At 56.6% G+C, this 19,216-nt stretch overlaps 1 protein-coding gene across 1 annotated transcript in view; it reads right to left on the bottom strand.

The window, feature by feature from the left end:
- Positions 1 to 19,216, bottom strand: part of CDH22 (cadherin 22) — a 105,462-nt gene that overhangs the window by 15,948 nt on the left and 70,298 nt on the right. Inside the window, exon 7 of the mRNA XM_060263772.1 lies at positions 7,652 to 7,788. Within this exon, the coding sequence (XP_060119755.1) occupies positions 7,652 to 7,788 (137 nt within the window). The remainder of the gene's footprint in view (positions 1 to 7,651; positions 7,789 to 19,216) is intronic.

The raw sequence follows: 19,216 nt of genomic DNA, 5'->3' as shown, positions 1-19,216 counted from the left end.
GCGCTCCAGCCCCCCTCTGAGCAAAACCCCGCAAGGAGGAGGCAGGAATTCTCCGCAGCCCCACAGCCGGAGAGCACGGGGGGGGGGGGAGAAGGGGGTGGCCCTCCAAGGGCAGGGTAGGGGGCATCCTCCTGGTGAGGAAACCCGGGCTAGCCATGGCTTTGGCCCGGGCACGCTCTCTCAGCCTCGCTCGCAGGGAGTCGTGAAGGCGGAATCCAGGCGGAGCGAGCAGTGCGGCCAGGCAGAGGCCCCGGAGAGAGGGGAGGCAGCTCCCTTCGTCTTGGGGCCCCCACCGCTCCCCTCGCTCCGCAGCTCGGGATCCCGGCCCAGCGGGAGGCAAGCTTGCGGGGGGGGGGCTCGCTCGTCCTCAGGGGGCCACCAGCCGCCCTTCTCTGTACCCGGCGGAATCTCCTGCCTTGCTGCCCGGAGTCCCTTTGGCGCAGGAGAATCCGGGCGAGGCCGCTGAGCCTGGGCTGGAAGAAGAAGGCGCCCCAGCATCAGCAGAGCGCGCCCCTCGCCGCCAGCCCTGGGGGCGGATCTGAGAGCTGCGTTGGGGCCAGAGAGTGGGGCGGGCCACCCGGGTTTCCAGGGGTCGGGGCGAAGAGGGGGCCGCTTCGCACCAGGCTTGAGCCGCCCCGGGCCCCAGCCTGCCTCTCCAAGGCCTCCGGAGGGGCGGCGCAGTGGGGAAGCGCGAAGCGGCCAGCCGGGCTGCTGCCTGGCCTTGCAAGTCGGAGCCATGGATGCCTCTGACGCCCCGGCGCCCGCCCTTTGCTGCGAGGCGCTGCTCCGCCCGGCTGGCCCGGCCTTCGTCCAGGGCGCTCCAAATCGCACAGCCCGCAGCGAGGTCCGGGGAGCGCCTGGAGGCCTGCGCTGCTGCCCGCCTCAATCCCGGCCGCCCCCGCCAACCGCACCAGCTGTTTTTGAGGCGCGCAGTGGGCCTCTGGGCCCGCGGATTCCGCCAGGCGCTGTCGGGAGGGTGGGGAGGGCACCACGCGCAGCGCTTGCAGGCCAGAGCCGGGGGGGAGGCGGCCGGCCCCTCCTGCTTAGAAGCGGGTGTGTGGGGGGCGGGCGAAGAGGCGCTTGAGCCGCCCTAGACCAGGGAGGCGAGCGGAGGGGCTTGACTGCTGGCGGGTCTGCCCGCGAAGAGTTCCCTGGACGGGCGCCCCAGGGGCAAAAGACTATGAAGCGCTGCTGCGGAACTCCCGGAGTCCCTCCCTCGTAACGCTTTTGTAGAGCTCCGCGTAGTCCTGGGTCCAGAGGCAGAGCGGAGCCCTCCTTAGGCGCTCCTCGCAGCACCGAGAGTCTGGTGTTTGTCTGTCTGTCTCCTCCTCCTCCTCCTCCAGGGCAGCCCCCCCCCCACCCCGGAACGAAACCGCCTATTGGAGGAGAGCTGAGGGGCTGGGGCGCAACTGCTTCCACCCGCAGAGCCAGCAGGAGTGCAGGAGAGAGAGGCTAGGGCACCTTTCCCATAAGGAAAGGAGGGGCCTAGAGCTTCCCACTCAGAGGCGTTTATAGGACCCCAGCCATGGGAACTAAAGGGAACCACATTCAGAGGCCTTTGTCCTCTGAATCCCAGAGCCAAGAGGCACTCACCAGTCTGACCCAGTAGGGCTCTTCTGATGTTCTCATGAAAGCTTCAGCCTCTCTGCCCTGTTGTTGGCCCTCCAGAGGAACTGGTTGGCCATTGAGTGAGACAGGAGGCTGGTCTAGATGGACCCTCCTTGGTCTGATCCAGCAGGGCTCTTCTGATGTTCTTATGAAGGCCTCGGCCTCTCTGCCCTGCTGTTGACCCTGCAGAGGAACTGGTTTGCCACTGTGTGAGACAGGAGGCTGGACGAGATGGACCCTCACTGGTCTGATCCAGCAGGGCTCTTCTGATGTTCTTATGAAGGCCTCAGTCTCTCTGCCTTGTTGTTGGCCCTCTAGAGGAACTGGCTGGCCTCTATGTGAGACAGGAGGCTGGACTAGATGGACCATCTCTGGTCTGATCCAGTAGGGCTCTTCTGATGTTCTTATGAAGGCCTCAGCCTCTCTGCCCTGAGGAACTGAGTGGCCACTGTATGAGACAGGAGGCTGGACTAGATGCACCCTCTATGGTCTGACCCAGCTGGGCTCTTCTGATGTTCTTCTCAGGGGAAGGCCTCAGCCTCTCTGCCCTGTTGTTGGCCCTCCAGAGGAACTGGCTGGCCACTGAGTGAGACAGGAGGCTGCACTAGATGGACCCTCACTGGTCTGACCCAGCAGGGTTCTTCTGATGATCTTCTCAGGTGAAGGCCTGGGCCTCCACGCCCTGTTGGTGGTTCTCCCTCCAAAGGAGCTGGCTGGGGGCCGGGTGTGAGACTGGCCCACTTCCAGCAGGGATCCTCTCAGGTTCTTAACCCTTTGGATGCCAGGGTCTTGCTCTCACAGGATAGCCACAGAGAGGCGCAGCCGCAGGAGAAAAGGGGGCGTGCGGGAAGAGAGGCGGGGAAGTGTGACTTCATCAGAGGGCACTTGGGAGCCAGCCCAGGTGGGTTGGAGGGGGGGCAGGATGCTGCTGCCAGAGAGGAAACGTCACCTCCCTCGGCGCCCCCCCCCTTACTGGCATCCCAGCTAGGCTGACTGACATGCAAATTAGTTTAATTATTTCTTCTTCTAAAATAAATTATATTTTGCAGTGGCTGCAATATGTTGTGTCAGGCAAAATTACATTCAATATTTTTAAGCTAATTGATGTCAGCCTTGAGAAAACGTGATTGACAGCAGTGAGGAAGTGAGCCTGCTACCTAAATGCTTTCCTAAATTAAAATTAAACATGCCGTTTTTCTGTATTTCCTCCAGGAGCTGGGATGCTGAATCTGAGAAGGCCGTGGGGGGGGGGGGGGGGCGGGGAGGCAGCGCTGGGGAAACGCCGAGAGCGCCGGGCGGGAGGGAGGGCGGGGGCTCCCGGCTGTGATTGGCACCTGGTGTTGGTCCCATCCAGAAGGCCCCCTCCGCCCCCGCCCCATTGCAGCTCCCTGCTGGGGAGTTCCGGCAACAGGAGCTGCCTCCAGATCTGGAACTGCGGAGTAGGAAGTTGTTCCGCATGGAGGGGGCGGAGAAGGAGATGGTGCCACCGCAGAAGGGGCGCAGCGCTTGGCAACGCAAGAGAGGCTGGAAGGGAAGCGGGGGGGGGGGGGGAGAGGCCCCGCACTAGGGAAGACCAGCGAGGTGGAACCTGACCTGTCTGCTGAAGGCCCCGCAGCCCAGAGCGCCCAGGGCAGGGCAGGGCAGGGGGCGGAAGCGCCCGCAGGATTCAGGCAGTGGGCGGCGCTGGTCCAGTCCTCCCCACCCTCCACCACCGAGCGCGCCAAGTGTCCGGACTGGGCTCTGAGCTGCCCCCCCCTCTCCTCCGGGGACCAGGCGCGCTCCAGCAGGAGGGGGAGGGGAGAAGGGGGGTGGGGCTGCAGCACTTCCCCCCTTCTCCAGCAGCGGCCACCCCTGCGGGGTCTTTCTCCAGCCTTTCCCGGGAGAAGGAGGCTGCAGTCCCATCAGGGAACCCTCCGGGCCGCACCCTCGGGGTGGGGGCGTGGCTTCAGCCCCCCCCCCCCACTGCCCACTCGCATGGCGATCTTTGCAGCAAAAGGGATTTGGGGAGGGGAGCTGCCGCAGGTGCTGGGGGGGGGCAAGCAAGCAAAGCAGGAAGAACACAGCCGGGGGGGGGCCCGGGGCAAATCGCAGCCAGGGCAGACTCAGAGGGGGCTGCCCAAAGCCCCAGCAGCCCAGCCACCTCCAAGGGGCTGCAGAGGGGACCCTGGGTCTCACTCCTGTGGCGGGGAGGGGGCGGCGCAGAAGGCTGCAGGACTGCCCCCCCCCCCAGCTGGCTGAGCGCAGGAGGGCAATTAAGCAGCGGGGGAGGGGGGGAGGTGCCAAGAAGATGGATCTCCTCAATTACCAGCAAGGGACACACACAGCAGGCCAGGCCGGCCATCACTTGGCGGGAGCGCCGGAAGGAATCCGGAAGAGAAGCGCGAATATTAAGCCCAGGGAAGGTAACCAGCTCCCGCGCCAGAAGAGGAGGAGGGCCCCGGAGACCCCCTGCCCCGCCCCGCCCCGGCCGGGCCCCGCACAAGGGGCAGGTGGAGTCCCGGAGGGGGTCCCGGACCTGGAGCGCTGCGGGTGGGAGGGGGCAGCTCTGCAGGGGGTTCTTCTCAGCTCCTCCAGCTGGCGGCGTCCCAGGCGAATGGCAGCAATTCCAGAAAGATCTGAAGCGCTTGGGAGGGCGGGGGGGGGGTTTGGCGAACGAGTGAGGTCAGATCACAGGGGCGAGGGGCGGGAGAGAAGCACCTCATCTCCGGCAGGAAAGGGGAAGCAGCAAGTCCCACCCCCAGCCTCGGCCGCGCAGGTGTGTGTGGGGGGGGGGGAGGGGGGAGTCTGGTTTTGCGGGGCCAAACCTCTGGCAGGAGGGCCGCTGCTCCCGCCGCTCTCCCTCCCTCCCGCCCGCCCTTCTTGCAGCGTGGGGTTCCCAGGGCCACTGCGGACCACCCCCGTCCACCAAAGCTCCCTCTAAGCCGCGGAGTCTCCTGAGCAACAATTCTGCTTCCGGAGCCCCTGGCCCTCAGCGGGGAAGCTCCGGCATCAAGTATTGTGCTCTGGGGCCACTTCTCCTGATCTAAGATGACGACGGTATAATACCAGTGGTCTTGCGTGAGCCAGAGAAGAAGAATTGCAGATTTATACCCCGCCCTTCTCCCTGCATCAGAGACTCAGAGCGGCTTACAATCTCCTTTATCTTCCTCCCTACAACAGATACTCTGTGAGGTGGGTGGGGCTGAGAGGGCTCTCACAGCAGCTGCCCTTTCAAGGACAACCACTACAAGAGCTATGGCTGACCCAAGGCCATTCCAGCAGGTGCAAGTGGAGGAGGGGGAAATCAAACCCGGTTCTCCCAGATAAGAGTCCGCGCACTTAACCACTACACTACACTGAGAGAGTCAGTTTGGTGTAGTGGTTAAGTGTGCGGACTCTTATCTGGGAGAACTGGGTTTGATTCCCCACTCCTCCACTTGCAGCTGCTGGAATGGCCTTGGGTCAGCCATAGCTCTGGCAGAGGTTGTCCTTGAAAGGGCAGCTGCTGGGAGAGCCCTCTCAGCCCCACCCACCTCACAGGGTGTCTGTTGTGGGGGAGGAAGGGAAAGGAGATTGTGAGCGGCTCTGAGACTCTTGAGTGGAGGGCGGAATATAAATCCAATGTCTTCTTCTACACCAAACTGGGAACTGGCTCACAGCAACTCAGCTTAGACCTCCCCCCCCCCCCCCCCCCCGCAGCGGCCCTGGGGAGTCAATCTGGGCCATTAATCTTTCCTGCCTACAAAGCAGCGCTGGGGCGGAGGTGAGTGCCGGAGCGTCCGGGAGCTTGAATGGCTGAGTCTGAGCCTCCTCCTGACAGCGAGATGCAGCACTAAGGCGCCCTGAGAGCCCCGCTGAATGACCGGCCTGCAGATCCGAGCAGGGGAGCAGCCCCCGGATGCCTGCCGCCTCCCTGCCCGCCGATGCCACCCGCCCAGCCCTTCCTCCCGCCCTACCCAGCGCAGCCCCCCCCCCCAGCCAGGCCTGGCCCCTTCTCCGCCGGCCACGAGAGACTACAGAGCCCCCCCCCCCCCCCGTCATCCAGATCCCTGAGCTGGCCCCCTCCAGCCAGGCCACCCAAGAGGAGCCTGGACTCTGGCCAGGAAGGAGGAGGTAAGAGAGCCCCGCCCCTCTGAGAGTCCCCTCTGCCTTCTCCCCCCCCCCCCGCAGCAGGGGAGGATGTGGGGAGGGGAGGTGCACCGGCGCACACCTGTGGATGCAGAGCAGCCCAGCCCTCCGACAACTGTCCCCAACAGCATGTGAGGGGGGGCGGCTACTGCCCCAGTACGAGGGGCCGGATCCCTGCAGCCTGGCCAGCGCGCTCCCCTCCCTCCAAGGCCACTCTCTGTCGCAGCACCGCTCCCCCCTCCCCGCGTCTGTCTTGGCCGGGATGTTTGTTCTGCGAACTCCCCCCCTCTCCTCTCCTGGGGCTCCCGCCTTTCTTCTGGCAGAGGCGCGGCGTGTCTCGGGCCGGGCTCCGAAATCCGCTCTCGTCGTCTGCCTCGCCTGCCTGGGAGCCCCAGCGGAGGGAGGCAGACATCAAAGGCGGCGGGGCCTTTTGTGTTTCCTCCTCCCGCCTTTGTTTGAAGGGAGGAAGCAGAACAGCTTTGCGCTCCCGGCTTCCCTCTTCGGGGAGAGGCTGCAGAGGGGAAGGAAAGGGGGGCGGACTCCCTCCCCGCGCAGAGCCGCCCAGGCAGGCCTTGCCCACCCCCAGGTGACCCCTCCTCCTCCCGCACAGGCCGGCTGAAGGCTGCGGGTCGCCGCCACGGGAGGCGGGAGGAATGACTCTCGCTTGGGCAGCAGCTGGGCAGAGCGGCCTTTCAGGAACCAGGCCTGAAACAGCGCGGGATGCCAGGCTGCGGCTGGGGGGGGGGGGGGCGGCGATAAAGCCCCTCCTCTGAGCTCCAGGAGCAGCTCCTTAAAAACAGGCCCACGCAATTGCTGCATTGAAGTTTCGCAGGTGGCGCTTTCGAGGGAGTGAAGCGGTCCTTCCACCGCAGCTCCACCCAGTCAGCCTGAAGCCCGAGTGGACACAAGAGGAGGAGGGGCCCTAGGCTGCCTTCCCCGCCCTTCCCAGGCCCCTGCCGCAGGTCCTCACTGGAGGGGGGGCTTTAAGAACCGGCCCACCCTTCCCTGGAGTCTCCCCGAGGCAGCTGGAACTTCACGGCAACCACAGCGGGGCTTCCAGACAGCGGGTTTCCCCTCCCCACCCTTTCCTTGCCTCCATCCCTCCAACCATGCCACTGGGGGCCTTTGGGGTTTTTAAAGAAACCTGCAACAGCTAATTGCTATGGAGTTGTAATGTTATAAGGCTCAATCTTAATTCCCAGCTTCCATTTTTAAAAAATCTGCTTACTTTATTGCTATCCTGTCCTCCTCCCCAGTGGGGAGTGGTTCATCTCCTCCTCTCCTCCATTTCACCCTTACAACAACCCTGCGGGGTAAGTTAGGCTGGAAAAGTGTGACTGCTCCAAGCACACCTTTTTTGAAAAAAAAGAAGTATGTCTCTATCCCCCTTTATGACTCACCTTCTTCTCCTCTCCTCCATTTCACCCTTACAACAACCCTGCGGGGTAAGTTAGGCTGGAAAAGTGTGACTGGCCCAAGCAAACTTTTTTAAAAAGAAGAAGTAAGTCTCTATCCTCTTTTATGACTCACCTTCTCCTCCATTTCACCCTTACAACAACCCTGCGGGGTAGGTTAGGCTGGAAAAGTGTGACTGGTCCAAGCAAACCTTTTTTGACAAAAAAAGTAAGTCTCTATCCTCTTTTATGACTCACCTTCTTCTCTTCTCCTCCATTTCACCCTTACAACAACCCTGCGGGGTAAGTTAGGCTGGAAAAGTGTGACTGGCCCAAGCAAACTTTTTTAAAAAGAAGAAGTAAGTCTCTATCCTCTTTTACGGCAGAGGTAGAAGGGAGAATCTTGGCTCAGTCATACAAAGATCTAGAGGCTAACTCTTTAAAAAACGCTGAAAGCTGGGGATTTGGAGACCAAACAGACCAATTTGGAATGCAGGGTCTCCCATGCCCAGCCTCTGCTGCCCGCACCACCCATGCCTCACCTGCCTCCATGGCCAAGACGGTGATGTTGTGCCAGCCGGCCGTCTCCCGGTCCAGTAGCTTGCCTGTCACAATGGTGCCCCTCTCTGGGTCAATGTCGAAGATGTGCTCCAGGTCAGAACTCTGGTCAATGGCATACCTGGGTCCAGGAGAACAAGAGAGCCGTGAAGAGGCTGCCAGGGAGGGTAAACAGTGGGGTGCTGGGGGGGGGGGAGGACCTAGCACAGCAACTCAGGGCATGAGGTGCCCCCAGGGGCTGAGTCAGGGCCATGCCCCCATGAAACCCAACCTCAAATGCAGTGAATTCCCATCATCAAAATCAGCCACATGTGCAAATGTTCTCTTACGCTTGTATGATGTATGTTGCCTCCAAAATAGGCTTTGAATATTCTTTTGGTGAATGTTGGGAGAGGACGCAGAGATAAAGGGGAAGTCTGGGGCTTGGGAGGTGCACTAAGAACAAACCAACCGCTGTGGGGGCCCCAACCAGTTCCCTCCCCCCCCAACACCACTGACTTGCTCAGTGCCTGCAAACTCCGCCATCCAACTTGGCAGGGAGAGATTGGCTCTGGCCAAAAATAAGCAGCCAGGCCTTTGGGGCACTGAACGTTGCACAAGGTGTTAGATGCAGAGGTCACCCAAAGGCCTGCCCCGCACAGATGGCCCCATCCACAGCACTCCCTGCAACTAGTCAACGCTGGCTCCGTGCCAGCCCCGCTAATCTGAACATGCCACACTCAGGTCGTGCTGCAGATGGCTGGCAGCCGCTTGCATTGAGGGCAGGGGGCGAGGCATGGTGCCAGGGGTGCCCACCTCCTGCCCAGTGGCTGAGAAGAACTTTGTGTGTGCGCACAGAGTGCCCAAGAGATTGTGCCCCAATCTCAAGCAACTGCAGTGCACCAAAGAACATAAGAGAAGCCCTGTTGGATCAGGCCAGTGGCCCCTCCAGTCCAACACTCTGTGTCACATAAGAACATAAGAGAAGCCATGTTGGATCAGGCCAGTGGCCCCTCCACTCCAACACTCTGTGTCACATAAGAACATAAGAGAAGCCCTGTTGGATCAGGCCAGTGGCCCCTCCAGTCCAACACTCTGTGTCACAGAAGAACATAAGAGAAGCCATGTTGGATCAGGCCAATGGCCCACCCAGTCCAACACTCTGTGTCACATAAGAACATAAGAGAAGCCCTGTTGGATCAGGCCAATGGCCCCTCCAGTCCAACACTCTGTGTCACAGAAGAACATAAGAGAAGCCCTGTTGCATCAGGCCAGTGGCCCCTCCAGTCCAACACTCTGAATCACACATAAGAACATAAGAGAAGCCCTGTTGGATCAGGCCAATGGCCCATCCAGCCCAACACTCTGTGTCACAGAAGAACATAAGAGAAGCCCTGTTGCATCAGGCCAGTGGCCCCTCCAGTCCAACACTCTGTGTCACAGAAGAACATAAGAGAAGCCATGTTGGATCAGGCCAATGGCCCATCCAGTCCAACACTCTGTGTCACATAAGAACATAAGAGAAGCCCTGTTGGATCAGGCCAATGGCCCCTCCAGTCCAACACTCTGTGTCACAGAAGAACATAAGAGAAGCCCTGTTGCATCAGGCCAGTGGCCCCTCCAGTCCAACACTCTGTGTCACATAAGAACATAAGAGAAGCCCTGTTGTATCAGGCCAGTGGCCCCTCCAAGCCAACACTCTGTGTCACAGAAGAACATAAGAGAAGCCCTGTTGCATCAGGCCAGTGGCCCCTCCAGTCCAACACTCTGTGTCACATAAGAACATAAGAGAAGCCCTGTTGGATCAGGCCAGTGGCCCCTCCAAGCCAACACTCTGTGTCACAGAAGAACATAAGAGAAGCCATGTTGGATCAGGCCAATGGCCCACCCAGTCCAACACTCTGTGTCACATAAGAACATAAGAGAAGCCCTGTTGGATCAGGCCAGTGGCCCACCCAGTCCAACACTCTGTGTCACATAAGAACATAAGAGAAGCCCTGTTGGATCAGGCCAGTGGCCCCTCCAGTCCAACATTCTGTGACACATAAGAACATAAGAGAAGCCCTGTTGCATCAGGCCAGTGGCCCCTCCAGTCCAACATTCTGTGTCACACAGTGGCCAAACACCCCCCCCCCCCAGGTGCCATCAGGAGGTTTATCAGTGGGGCCAGAATTCCAGGAGCCCTTCCGCTGTGACCCCCAAGCATCCAGCGCATCACTGTCCCAGACACAGGTGTTCCATCCACACCTTCTGGCTAACAGCCACTGATGGGCCTCTGCTCCAGATGTGTTTTTCCCCCCCATTCCCCTCTTTCAGGTGTCTATGGTGTGGCTGCCATCCTTCCTGTGGCAGTGGATTGCATGGGATAATTACTCTCTGGATGAAGAAGGGCTTCCTCTGATCTGTTCTAGGTCTACTGCTCAGCAATTTCATTGAATGCCCACGAGTTGTCGTATTGTGAGCAATGGAGAAAAGTACTTCTTTCTCTGCCTTCTCCGTCCCATGCACAATTTTGTAAACCTCTTATCATGTCACCCCGCAGTCATCATTTCTCGAAGCTAAACAGCCCTCTTTAACTTTTCTTCATAGGGAAGGTGTTCCATCCTCTTCCTCATTTTAGTAGTCCTTTTTCTGCACCTTTCCCAAGGCTAGAATACCGTTTTTGAGGTGGAGTGGCTGGAGCTGCACACTCAGGGTTCCTGGCCAGGCAAGAGTGTCGGGGAGTCCCCCCACCCCAACCGTGCCCCAGCAGGGCAGCCAGTGAAGGCAGACACAGGTCCAAAGGACTGGAACTGCCAGGAAGTCTGTGGAGGAGGAACAGCCCCCCCCCAAGGTTTTCTTTTTTAAAGCTGGCCTCACTTTGGGTTTGGAATGTGGAATGGGGCAAGAAGGAGACCCCCTCGTCCCCTTGAAGTGGCCCCACAGCACGAGCTGCTCTTTCCCCCACTGGGAAAAGTGTCCTGCTGGCCTCCCAACTGTCTTCACTGTGGGGAAAAGGAAAAGTCCCCTGTGCAAGCACTAATCGTTTCCCACTCTTTCACGGCAGACTTTTGACGGGGTGATTTGCCATTGACCTCGGAAGGATGGAAGGCTGAGTCAACCTCGAGCCAGCTACCTGAAAACCCAGCTTCCACCGGGGATCGAACTCAGATTGTGAGCAGAGCTTAGGACTGCAGTACTGCAGCTTTAACACTCTGCGCCACGGGGCTCTTAAGTCAGTGAGACAGACAGGCAAATGGTGGGATTTTCTTCCAGTTTACTCTCCTGTTTTTGTGGCGGGGCCAGATCTGGGGGGGGGGGCAGGGTGCCAGATGGTGGCGCTTGCCCTGGGCGCCGATGGAGGGGGTGTGCCAAATTGGGTATGGAGTCCATTATATTCTATGGGACCATAAGATGGAATAGTCCATAAGGGGGTGTCATTTTTTAATTTTGCCCCCCCTCAAAAAACATGTAGATCAGGTCCTGCCTTGTGGATAGATCTCAGGAAAATCCCCTCCCTCCCTCCCTTCCTCCCTCCCTCTCCTCTTGCACATATCCACAATGGAAGCTGGATGCATGTCCACATCTGGTAGTTGAGGTTAGTTCTGTCTCTGTCTCTAAAGCTGCTCTATCTAGAATGTAGTTCCTAAATGTTTTGTTGTTATAATGTGAATCTGTCATCGAATTGTGAGTGTTGTTAGCTGCCCTGAGCCCGTTTGGGGAGGGTGGGATACGAGTGCAATCAATCAATCAATCAAGGGACAATTATAAGTCTTGAAACTGACAAGTGGTTCTGTGTAATTCTGTGACGTTGCCAGCCCACGGAGACTGCGTGTTGCCAAGGTGCACTCCGCTAAGTCTGAGCTGGGATACTGGAATAACTAACCAGTTAACACCCAATACTACCTTCACCAAATAAGGTGAATGACTCGGATGAAGGAGGAGGGCAGGGGGATCAAACCCCCAGATGATGGAAAGGGAAAAGCAAACCCCATCCAGGACAGGATCCAAACTGAGAAGAAGGCCCTGGAGAGATCGGAACCTGAGTGGAAAGGCCGCAGGAGGAGGAGGGCTCCAGGTGGAAAGAGAGAGATCTGGGGCTGGGGGCTGAAGCAGCTCTGAACCTGGTCTGGCCAGTGGACACAGGCCCTCCAACACCACTGAGGGTCGCTTATAGTCTCCTCTGGAGCCTCTTCTCTTTCACGGGTCCTGGGGGACTGGCAATTCCTTGTGTAGGGGGAGCCCTCCCAACTTAAAACAGCTGCTCTCATCAACAACCTCCCAACAGAAACACAAACCCAGGGACCAAACCCTGCAAGCAAATCGAGATGTAACACTCTGGAAATGCTGTTGTGGGACCTAATAACATCAGCTGCTCCATCCTGGGCCCATCCACTGGCATGGCATCCACTTCAATACATGTCCTCAATGTCCTTCAGCTGAGCACCCTGGACAGAATTGCTGGCCTCTGTGTCAGAGAATCAATGGACACCAGTCTGGAATCACAACCGCCAGAATACAGCCAGGAAACATTTTTATCTCCCTGGATCTGCCATTACAGAGCTGAAACTGACTATTCTACCAAAATAATAATAATATAAACCTAACCAAAAATTCAAAGGCAATATACAACGTGAAAGCACTAAATTAGAACTCATCAAGAAATTTACCACATCTCATCCTGGCTTATGCGGAGACTTGGATTTCCTCACTATGACCCAACAGAACCCATTTCCAGGCACTTTTATAGACTCACCACACCACACCCCCTCCAGCCTAGAAATAGCAGCTCTCCAGCAGCCCTGGCCCCACTCAATGCACAGCAGCCAAGAAGGTCTGAGCGCCTGCTCTGGCTGCAACACCACTGAGGATGTTCTCCGCAGCTGAGAACGAAACGTCTGGAAGGAAAACTTTCTCCAGTAGAACACGGCGCTTGAGCCCAAAAGATTCTACAAACCCTAATGATGATGCCAGCCATGAAAACCTGAAATCTTTGACTTTTATAGACTGTTTATAACTTGCTGGATCACACAACAGCCTTTTCCTGATGCCAGTCAATTATCTCACCCTTTGGACTGTTCCTTCCTGACTTCATGCACTTCTGTTTATCTCCTCCGCCAGAGAGATAAGCTCTGATCTCTTTCCTCATGCATGGTGGGCAACAGTCTAAGCTGCCTTGAGCTGCCTTGACTTATGGCAGTAGGTTCAGGACAGACAAAAGGAAATACTTCCCTACACAGAGAGTGATCAAAAGGTGGAATCCACCGCCAGAGAGTGTATCATGGCCACAGGCACAGACAGTTCTAAAAGGGGATTAGAGAGATCCATGGAAGATAAGTCTATCGATAGCTACCAGCGGTGGTAACTGAGGGGAAGCAGCAAAACTCCAAATCCCAGAGCCAGGAGGCAACATCGGGGAAGGCCTCGGCCTCTCTGCACTGTTGTTGGCCCTCCAGAGGAACTGGCTGACAACTGTGTGAGACAAGAGGCTGGATTAGATGGACCCTCTCTGGTCTGACCCAGCAGGTCTCTTCTGATGTTCTTCTCAGGAGAAGGTCTCCATGCCCTGTTGTTGGCTCTCCAGAGGAACTGGGTGGCCACCGTGTGAGACAGGAGGCTGGACTAGATGGAGCCTCACTGGTCTGATCCAGCAGGGCTTTTCTGATATTCTTCTGAAGGCCTCAGCCTCTCTACCCTGTTGTTGGCCCTCCAGAGGAACTGGCTGTCCACTGTGGGAGAAATGGGGCTGGACTAGATGGTCCCTCACTGGTCTGATCCAGCAGGGCTCTTCTGATGTTCTTCTCAGGGGAAGGCCTTGGCCTCTGTGCCCTGTTGTTGGCTCTCCAGAGGAACGGGCTGGCGATTGTGTGAGACAGGAGGCTGGACTAGATGGTCCCTCACTGGTCTGATCCAGCAGGGCTCTTCTGATGTTCTTCTCAGGGGAAGGCCTCGGCCTCCATGCCCTGTTGTTGGCTCTCCAGAGGAACTGGCTGGCGATTGTGGGAGACAGGAGGCTGAACTAGATGGACCCTCTCTGGTCTGACCCAGCAGGTCTCTTCTGATGTTCTTCTCAGGAGAAGGTCTCTGTGCCCTGTTGTTGGCTCTCCAGAGGAACTGGGTGGCCACCGTGTGAGACAGGAGGCTGGACTAGATGGAGCCTCACTGGTCTGATCCAGCAGGGCTTTTCTGATATTCTTCTGAAGGCCTCAGCCTCTCTACCCTGTTGTTGGCCCTCCAGAGGAACTGGCTGGCCACTGTGGGAGAAATGAGGCTGGACTAGATGGTCCCTCACTGGTCTGATCCAGCAGGGCTCTTCTGATGTTCTTCTCAGGGGAAGGCCCTGGCCTCTGTGCCCTGTTGTTGGCTCTCCAGAGGAACTGGCTGGCGATTGTGGGAGACAGGAGGCTGGACTAGATGGACCCTCACTGCTCTGATCCAGCAGAACTCTTCTGATATTCTTCTGAAGGCCTCGGCCTCTCTGCCCGGTTCTTGGCCCTCCAGAGGAACTGGCTGGCCACTGTGGGAGAAATGAGGCTGGACTAGATGGTCCCTCACTGGTCTGATCCAGCAGGGCTCTTCTGATGTTCTTCTCAGGGGAAGGCCTCGGCCTCTCTGCCCTGTTGTTGGCCTTCCAGAGGAACTGGCTGGCCAGTGAGGCAGTCTGGCAAGGAATGAGCTGACCACACAGCCAACCACTGACCACCAGATTCCTGCTCAGCACAACCTCCATCAAGGCTGGGAAGTCCTCAGTGGGGCCAGGTGGGGGAAATGGTCAGCCTCTGAAGAACCAGGCCAGAAGAGACCTCTCTTTCCAGCTCAGGCAGGGCACCCAGCAAACAGAGCCCCAAGAGACTCTGTGTTGGAATTAGCAAGTTAGCAACACTTCAGTAATTATAGAATTAACTTTGTTTTGTTAGTCAACAGTCACATGTGTTTACTGTAACCTATCTGTTAGCTAAAGAGAAAGTCCACAAATGTCAGTAGGAGGTCTTAGTTAAATCACCTGTAATTGTGAATGGAAATTAATGCATTGGCTATGCTGCATTTGATGGTTCCTCTTCCTCCCTTTGTCTAAGTTTGGAGAAGAGAAGCCATTCCTAGTTTTGTTCTCTAGCTGTAAAGATGCACAAGTTAGTGTCTGTTGTTTTCTTCCCAGTTTTATCCTTCCCTTGTAGTTTTAAGTAAAGCAATCATATCGTTTTAAACACACACATGATCTCTGCATATTCTTTGCTGCATTGCTAATTTCAAACTCTGCTAAATAATATTTTTTCTCTCTAAGAATATCCAACACTCTGCCATCTGTCCTCTGCCACGCAGCAGGAAGAACACCCACCCATGGCATGGCAGGAACCCTCTGCAGATCATCGGACCCAAAGAAGGGGCACAAACAAGCACCCCGGAGCTTGCCCTTGTGTGGCTGCCAACTGGTGGACACAGACTCTCAACTTTTGTGGGCAGGTGATTGCACCTGTGATCACATATAAACTTGCCAGCTCTGGGTTAGGAAATTCTGGGAGATTTTGGGAGTGAAGCCTAGGAAGCGTGGTGTTTAAGGAGGGCAGGACCTCAGCAGGATATAATGTCATGGAGTCCACTCTCCCAAAATGCCATTTTCTGCAGGGAAACTGATCTCTGCAGCCTGGAGAGGAGATGTAATCCCAGCAGATCTCTAGGCCCCAACTGGAAGTTGGTAACTCTAGATCACATGAAAGAAAAAACAGTTCTTGATCACAGTGAGGGAGTGCATATATGTGCATGCCTTTCTTATCCATATAGACTGAATGTTCTACACCCCACACGCACAAGTCAGGCCAACGCCATCCTGGGGATTGTTAGGAAGGGAACTGAAAACAAATCAGCCAGTATCATAATGCCCTTGTAGAAATCTATGATGTGACCTCATTTGGAATACTGTGTACAATTCTGGTCACCGCACCTCAAAAAAGATATTATAGCATTGGGAAAAGTGCAGAAAAGGGCAACTAGGATGATTAAAGGGTTGGAACATTTTCCCCATGAAGAAAGGTTAGAGAGGTTAGGTCTCTTTAGCATGGAGAAATGATGACTGAAGGGTGACATGAGAGAGGTTTACAAAATTATGCATGAGATAGAGAAGGCAGAAAAAAAAGTACTTTTCTCCCTTTCTCACAATACAAGAACTCATGGGCATTCAATGAAATTGATGAGCAGTTGGCTTAAAACAAATGGAAGGAAGCCCTTCTTCATCCAAAGAGTAATTAACCTATGCAATTCACTGCCATAGGAGGTGGTGGCGGCTGCAAGCACAGACAGCTTCAAGAGGGGATTGGATTAACATATGGAGCAGGGGTCCATTGGTAGCTATCAGACAGAAGAAGGAACACATTACGTCTGGGGCAGTGAAGCTCTGTCTTCTTGGTGCTTGGGGGACAAGAGTGAGAGGGCTTCTGGAGTTATGGCCCTGCTGGTGGACCTCCTGATGGCTCTGACTTTTGACCACGGAGTGACACCGAGTGTTGGACTTGAGGGGCCACTGGCCTGACCCAACAGGGCTTCTCTTCCATTGCTCTCAAGCATTGGCAGGGTGCAGCCAGCGCACTCACAGTGACTTCCCTTCTAGCATGTTGCTTTTCATGATGCTCACTGTACCATCTGCAGAGGGTTCTGGGTCCTTGTCCAGAGGAAGCCGTATGGCTGAAGAGGGGCCAAACGAAGACGTGGTCCAAACAAGCTGATCCCTGCTGGTTCCTCCTCCATGAAGAGCTCTTTGGCTCCTCACCCACCAAGCTCTGACTCCCATGGAGGGGGGGAGGGAGGGGAGGGAGGGCATGCCCCCCATGGGAGTGCAGAACAACAACCTTTCTTTCTTTGTGGCAGCCCAGGAAGGCTGCCTTTGGCTGCTTCACAGAAGCTGTTACCAAGAGCACCTGCCGCTGTTTCCCTGGGAACACCACCACACACACACACACACACACACACCCCGCGCAGGCAGAGGCTTCTGGGATGGCCCCCCTTCCTTCGTAGTCTTGTCCCGAAGGCAGAAGGCTCAATGAAGCCTGTCCGGCCACAGCCGTCCCCTTCTGGAGAGCAGCCAGCCACCGACCCTGCGGCTTCGGCTGATGTCGGATGCTCCATTCTGCCTGCAGAATCTCTCCTGCCAGCCAGAAGCAGGAATCGGCTTCTCTCTCACTCCTCCCCTTCCTCCTCCTCCTCGGGGAAGGCTGCTGAAGAGGGCAACTTAATCACGGGGCTGCGAGAGGAACCAGGCCCCAGGGAGCGGTTGGCAAGGCAGGCCACAGGAAGGCAGGTCGTGCCCCGGCCTCCTTGCTCACCCTTCTAATGGTCTGGCTGTCGAGTTTATTCCCCATCAAGCCTCCTTTGCCTGCTGGGGATTTATGGCCCCTCATTCATTCCGCCCTGGCCCCAGGCCAGCCCCCCACCCAGGCCCTGGGCCAAAAGCCACCTGCAGGCCCCAGGGGGCCCCCACAGCCCTGATCTTGCCCTGTGTGTTGGGGGGGGGCTCATCCTCTCATCCTGAGGCCCCTCCCATGCAGGGAGGACCACCCCCTGCCCATCAGGAAAGGGCTTAGGAGTAAAGGGGTATGAATAAGGTATAAGAACACTCCGTGAGAGCTTTAACTAATACATATGTTGAAAAGGTTAAAAAAGAAAGTAGTCCCCTGTGCAAGCACCAGTTCTTTCTGACTCTGGGGTGACGTTGCTTTCATAACGTTTTCATGGCAGACTTTTTATGGGGTGGTTTGCCATTGCCTTCCCCAGTCATCTATGCTTTCCCCCCAGCAAGCTGGGGACTCATTTGACTGACCTCGGAAGGATGGAAGGCTGAGTCAACCTCGAGCCGGCTACCTGAATCCAGCTTCCGCCAAAATCGAACTCAGGTCCTGAGCAGAGAGTTCAGACCACAGTACTGCAGTACTGCTGCTTTGCCACTCTGCGCCACGGGGCCGCTATGCTTAACAAAGGAGAGGAAAGGTCCCCTGTGCAAGCCCCAGTCCTTTCAAACACTGGGGTGACGTTGCTTTCACAACGTTTTCACGGCAGACTTTTTACGGGTGGTTTGCCCTTGCCTTCCCCAGTCCTCTACGCTTTCCCCCCTGCAAGCTGGGGACTTATTTGACCGACCTCGGAAGGATGGAAAGCTGAGTCAACTTGGAGCCAGCTACCTGAACCAGCTTCCGCTGGGATCGAATTCAGGTCGTGAGCAGAGGGCTCCGACTGCAGGACTGCAGCTTTACCATTCTGTGCCACGGGGCTCTTAATATGTTGAAAACAAAGTTTTAAACCACAGTATTTTCACATATTAATTTAGAATTCCTGAATTCCAGTGCAAGTTTGATTGAAACTGTATCCCTTGGTGAGCTGCCTGAGGAAGGATTCGCTCTGAAGGTGGGCGGAAGCAGCAGTCCAGTTGCAGCCACACCCCTTTGGGAAGTGCAATCACACCTGCACTGGACTTCAGGAAGTCCTACAAAAAAGAAAAAAACGTATATTGTAAAATGACTGTAAAATAATTCTAAACTAATATGTGAAAAATAGTGTGGTTTCAGGGCCAGCCCGCCCACTAGGCAAACTAGGGTGCTGGCAGGGTGGGGACACTGATTTTGGCCTCCCCTCGCCCCCTAGCCAAATCTCTGTTTGCCTCTCTTCTTCACAATTTTAATGCCCAGAATGGGTGGTGAAGTGCCGCGTTCCTGGGCTCCTTAAAGGCCAATCCCCCCCCCCCGCCGAACAGCTGATTGGCGGAAAAAACTGCAGAGGCTGGAGGCTCCTATGCCCCTCCCGTGTGCTCACAACCAGTGCCGGGGGGGGGGGCGGGGAGCAGCAGCAGCAGCGAGTGAGTCTTCTCCTTAACACCCAGAAAGGAAGTGGGGAGGAGGCAAGGGCGGCGACGCTTTTTCAGCAGCCCCCAGCACTGACCATGAGTGTGCCGAAGGGGCATAGGAGCTGCCAGCCTCTGCAGCTGATGGGCGGGGGAGGGGTTGGCTTTCAAGAAGCCCAGGAACACTGCCTTCTATGAATCCAGGCCCGCCTCGGTCCATCTAGGCCAATCTTGTCTGCAGCAGAATCTCCAGAGTCAAGAGTGGCAGGACTGGGATCAACATATTTGTTGAGAGGGGGCAAAATTGAAAAATGACGCCCTGTCATGAGCCCTTTCTATCTTAACACGATGGACTCCATACCCAGTTTGGCACCCCTCCTCTGGCAGCCCCTAGATCCAGTCCTGAAGGGTGGAGGAGGTCTTCACGTCTCCCCCTGCCTGGTCCTTTTGACTGGAGCGGCTGCTGGGGGTTGAACTGGGACTTTTGCCTGCCAAGCAGAGGCTCTTCCACCGAGCCACAGTCCCTCCCCCTGGAAGAACGCATGCCACATCTTGCCACAGCAGAAATTGCCTTCTGCTGATTCAGAGCATCAGTCTGTTGTCTACTGGGATAGCAGCAGCTCTCTCCAGGACCTCAGGAGGGAGGGGGGGGGGGTCTTTCCCATCATCTCCTGCCTCATTTGAAATGGGACCTTGGAGGAGAGTTGTAGGGATACTGCGGAGCACCAAAAAGACAACTAAATCGGCTCTAGGTCAAACCAAGCCTCAA

Source organism: Heteronotia binoei, chromosome 2 (assembly GCF_032191835.1).
Source record: "Heteronotia binoei isolate CCM8104 ecotype False Entrance Well chromosome 2, APGP_CSIRO_Hbin_v1, whole genome shotgun sequence".
Classification (NCBI taxonomy): Eukaryota; Metazoa; Chordata; class Lepidosauria; order Squamata; family Gekkonidae; genus Heteronotia; species Heteronotia binoei.
This window is presented reverse-complemented; position numbering and strand designations above follow the sequence as displayed.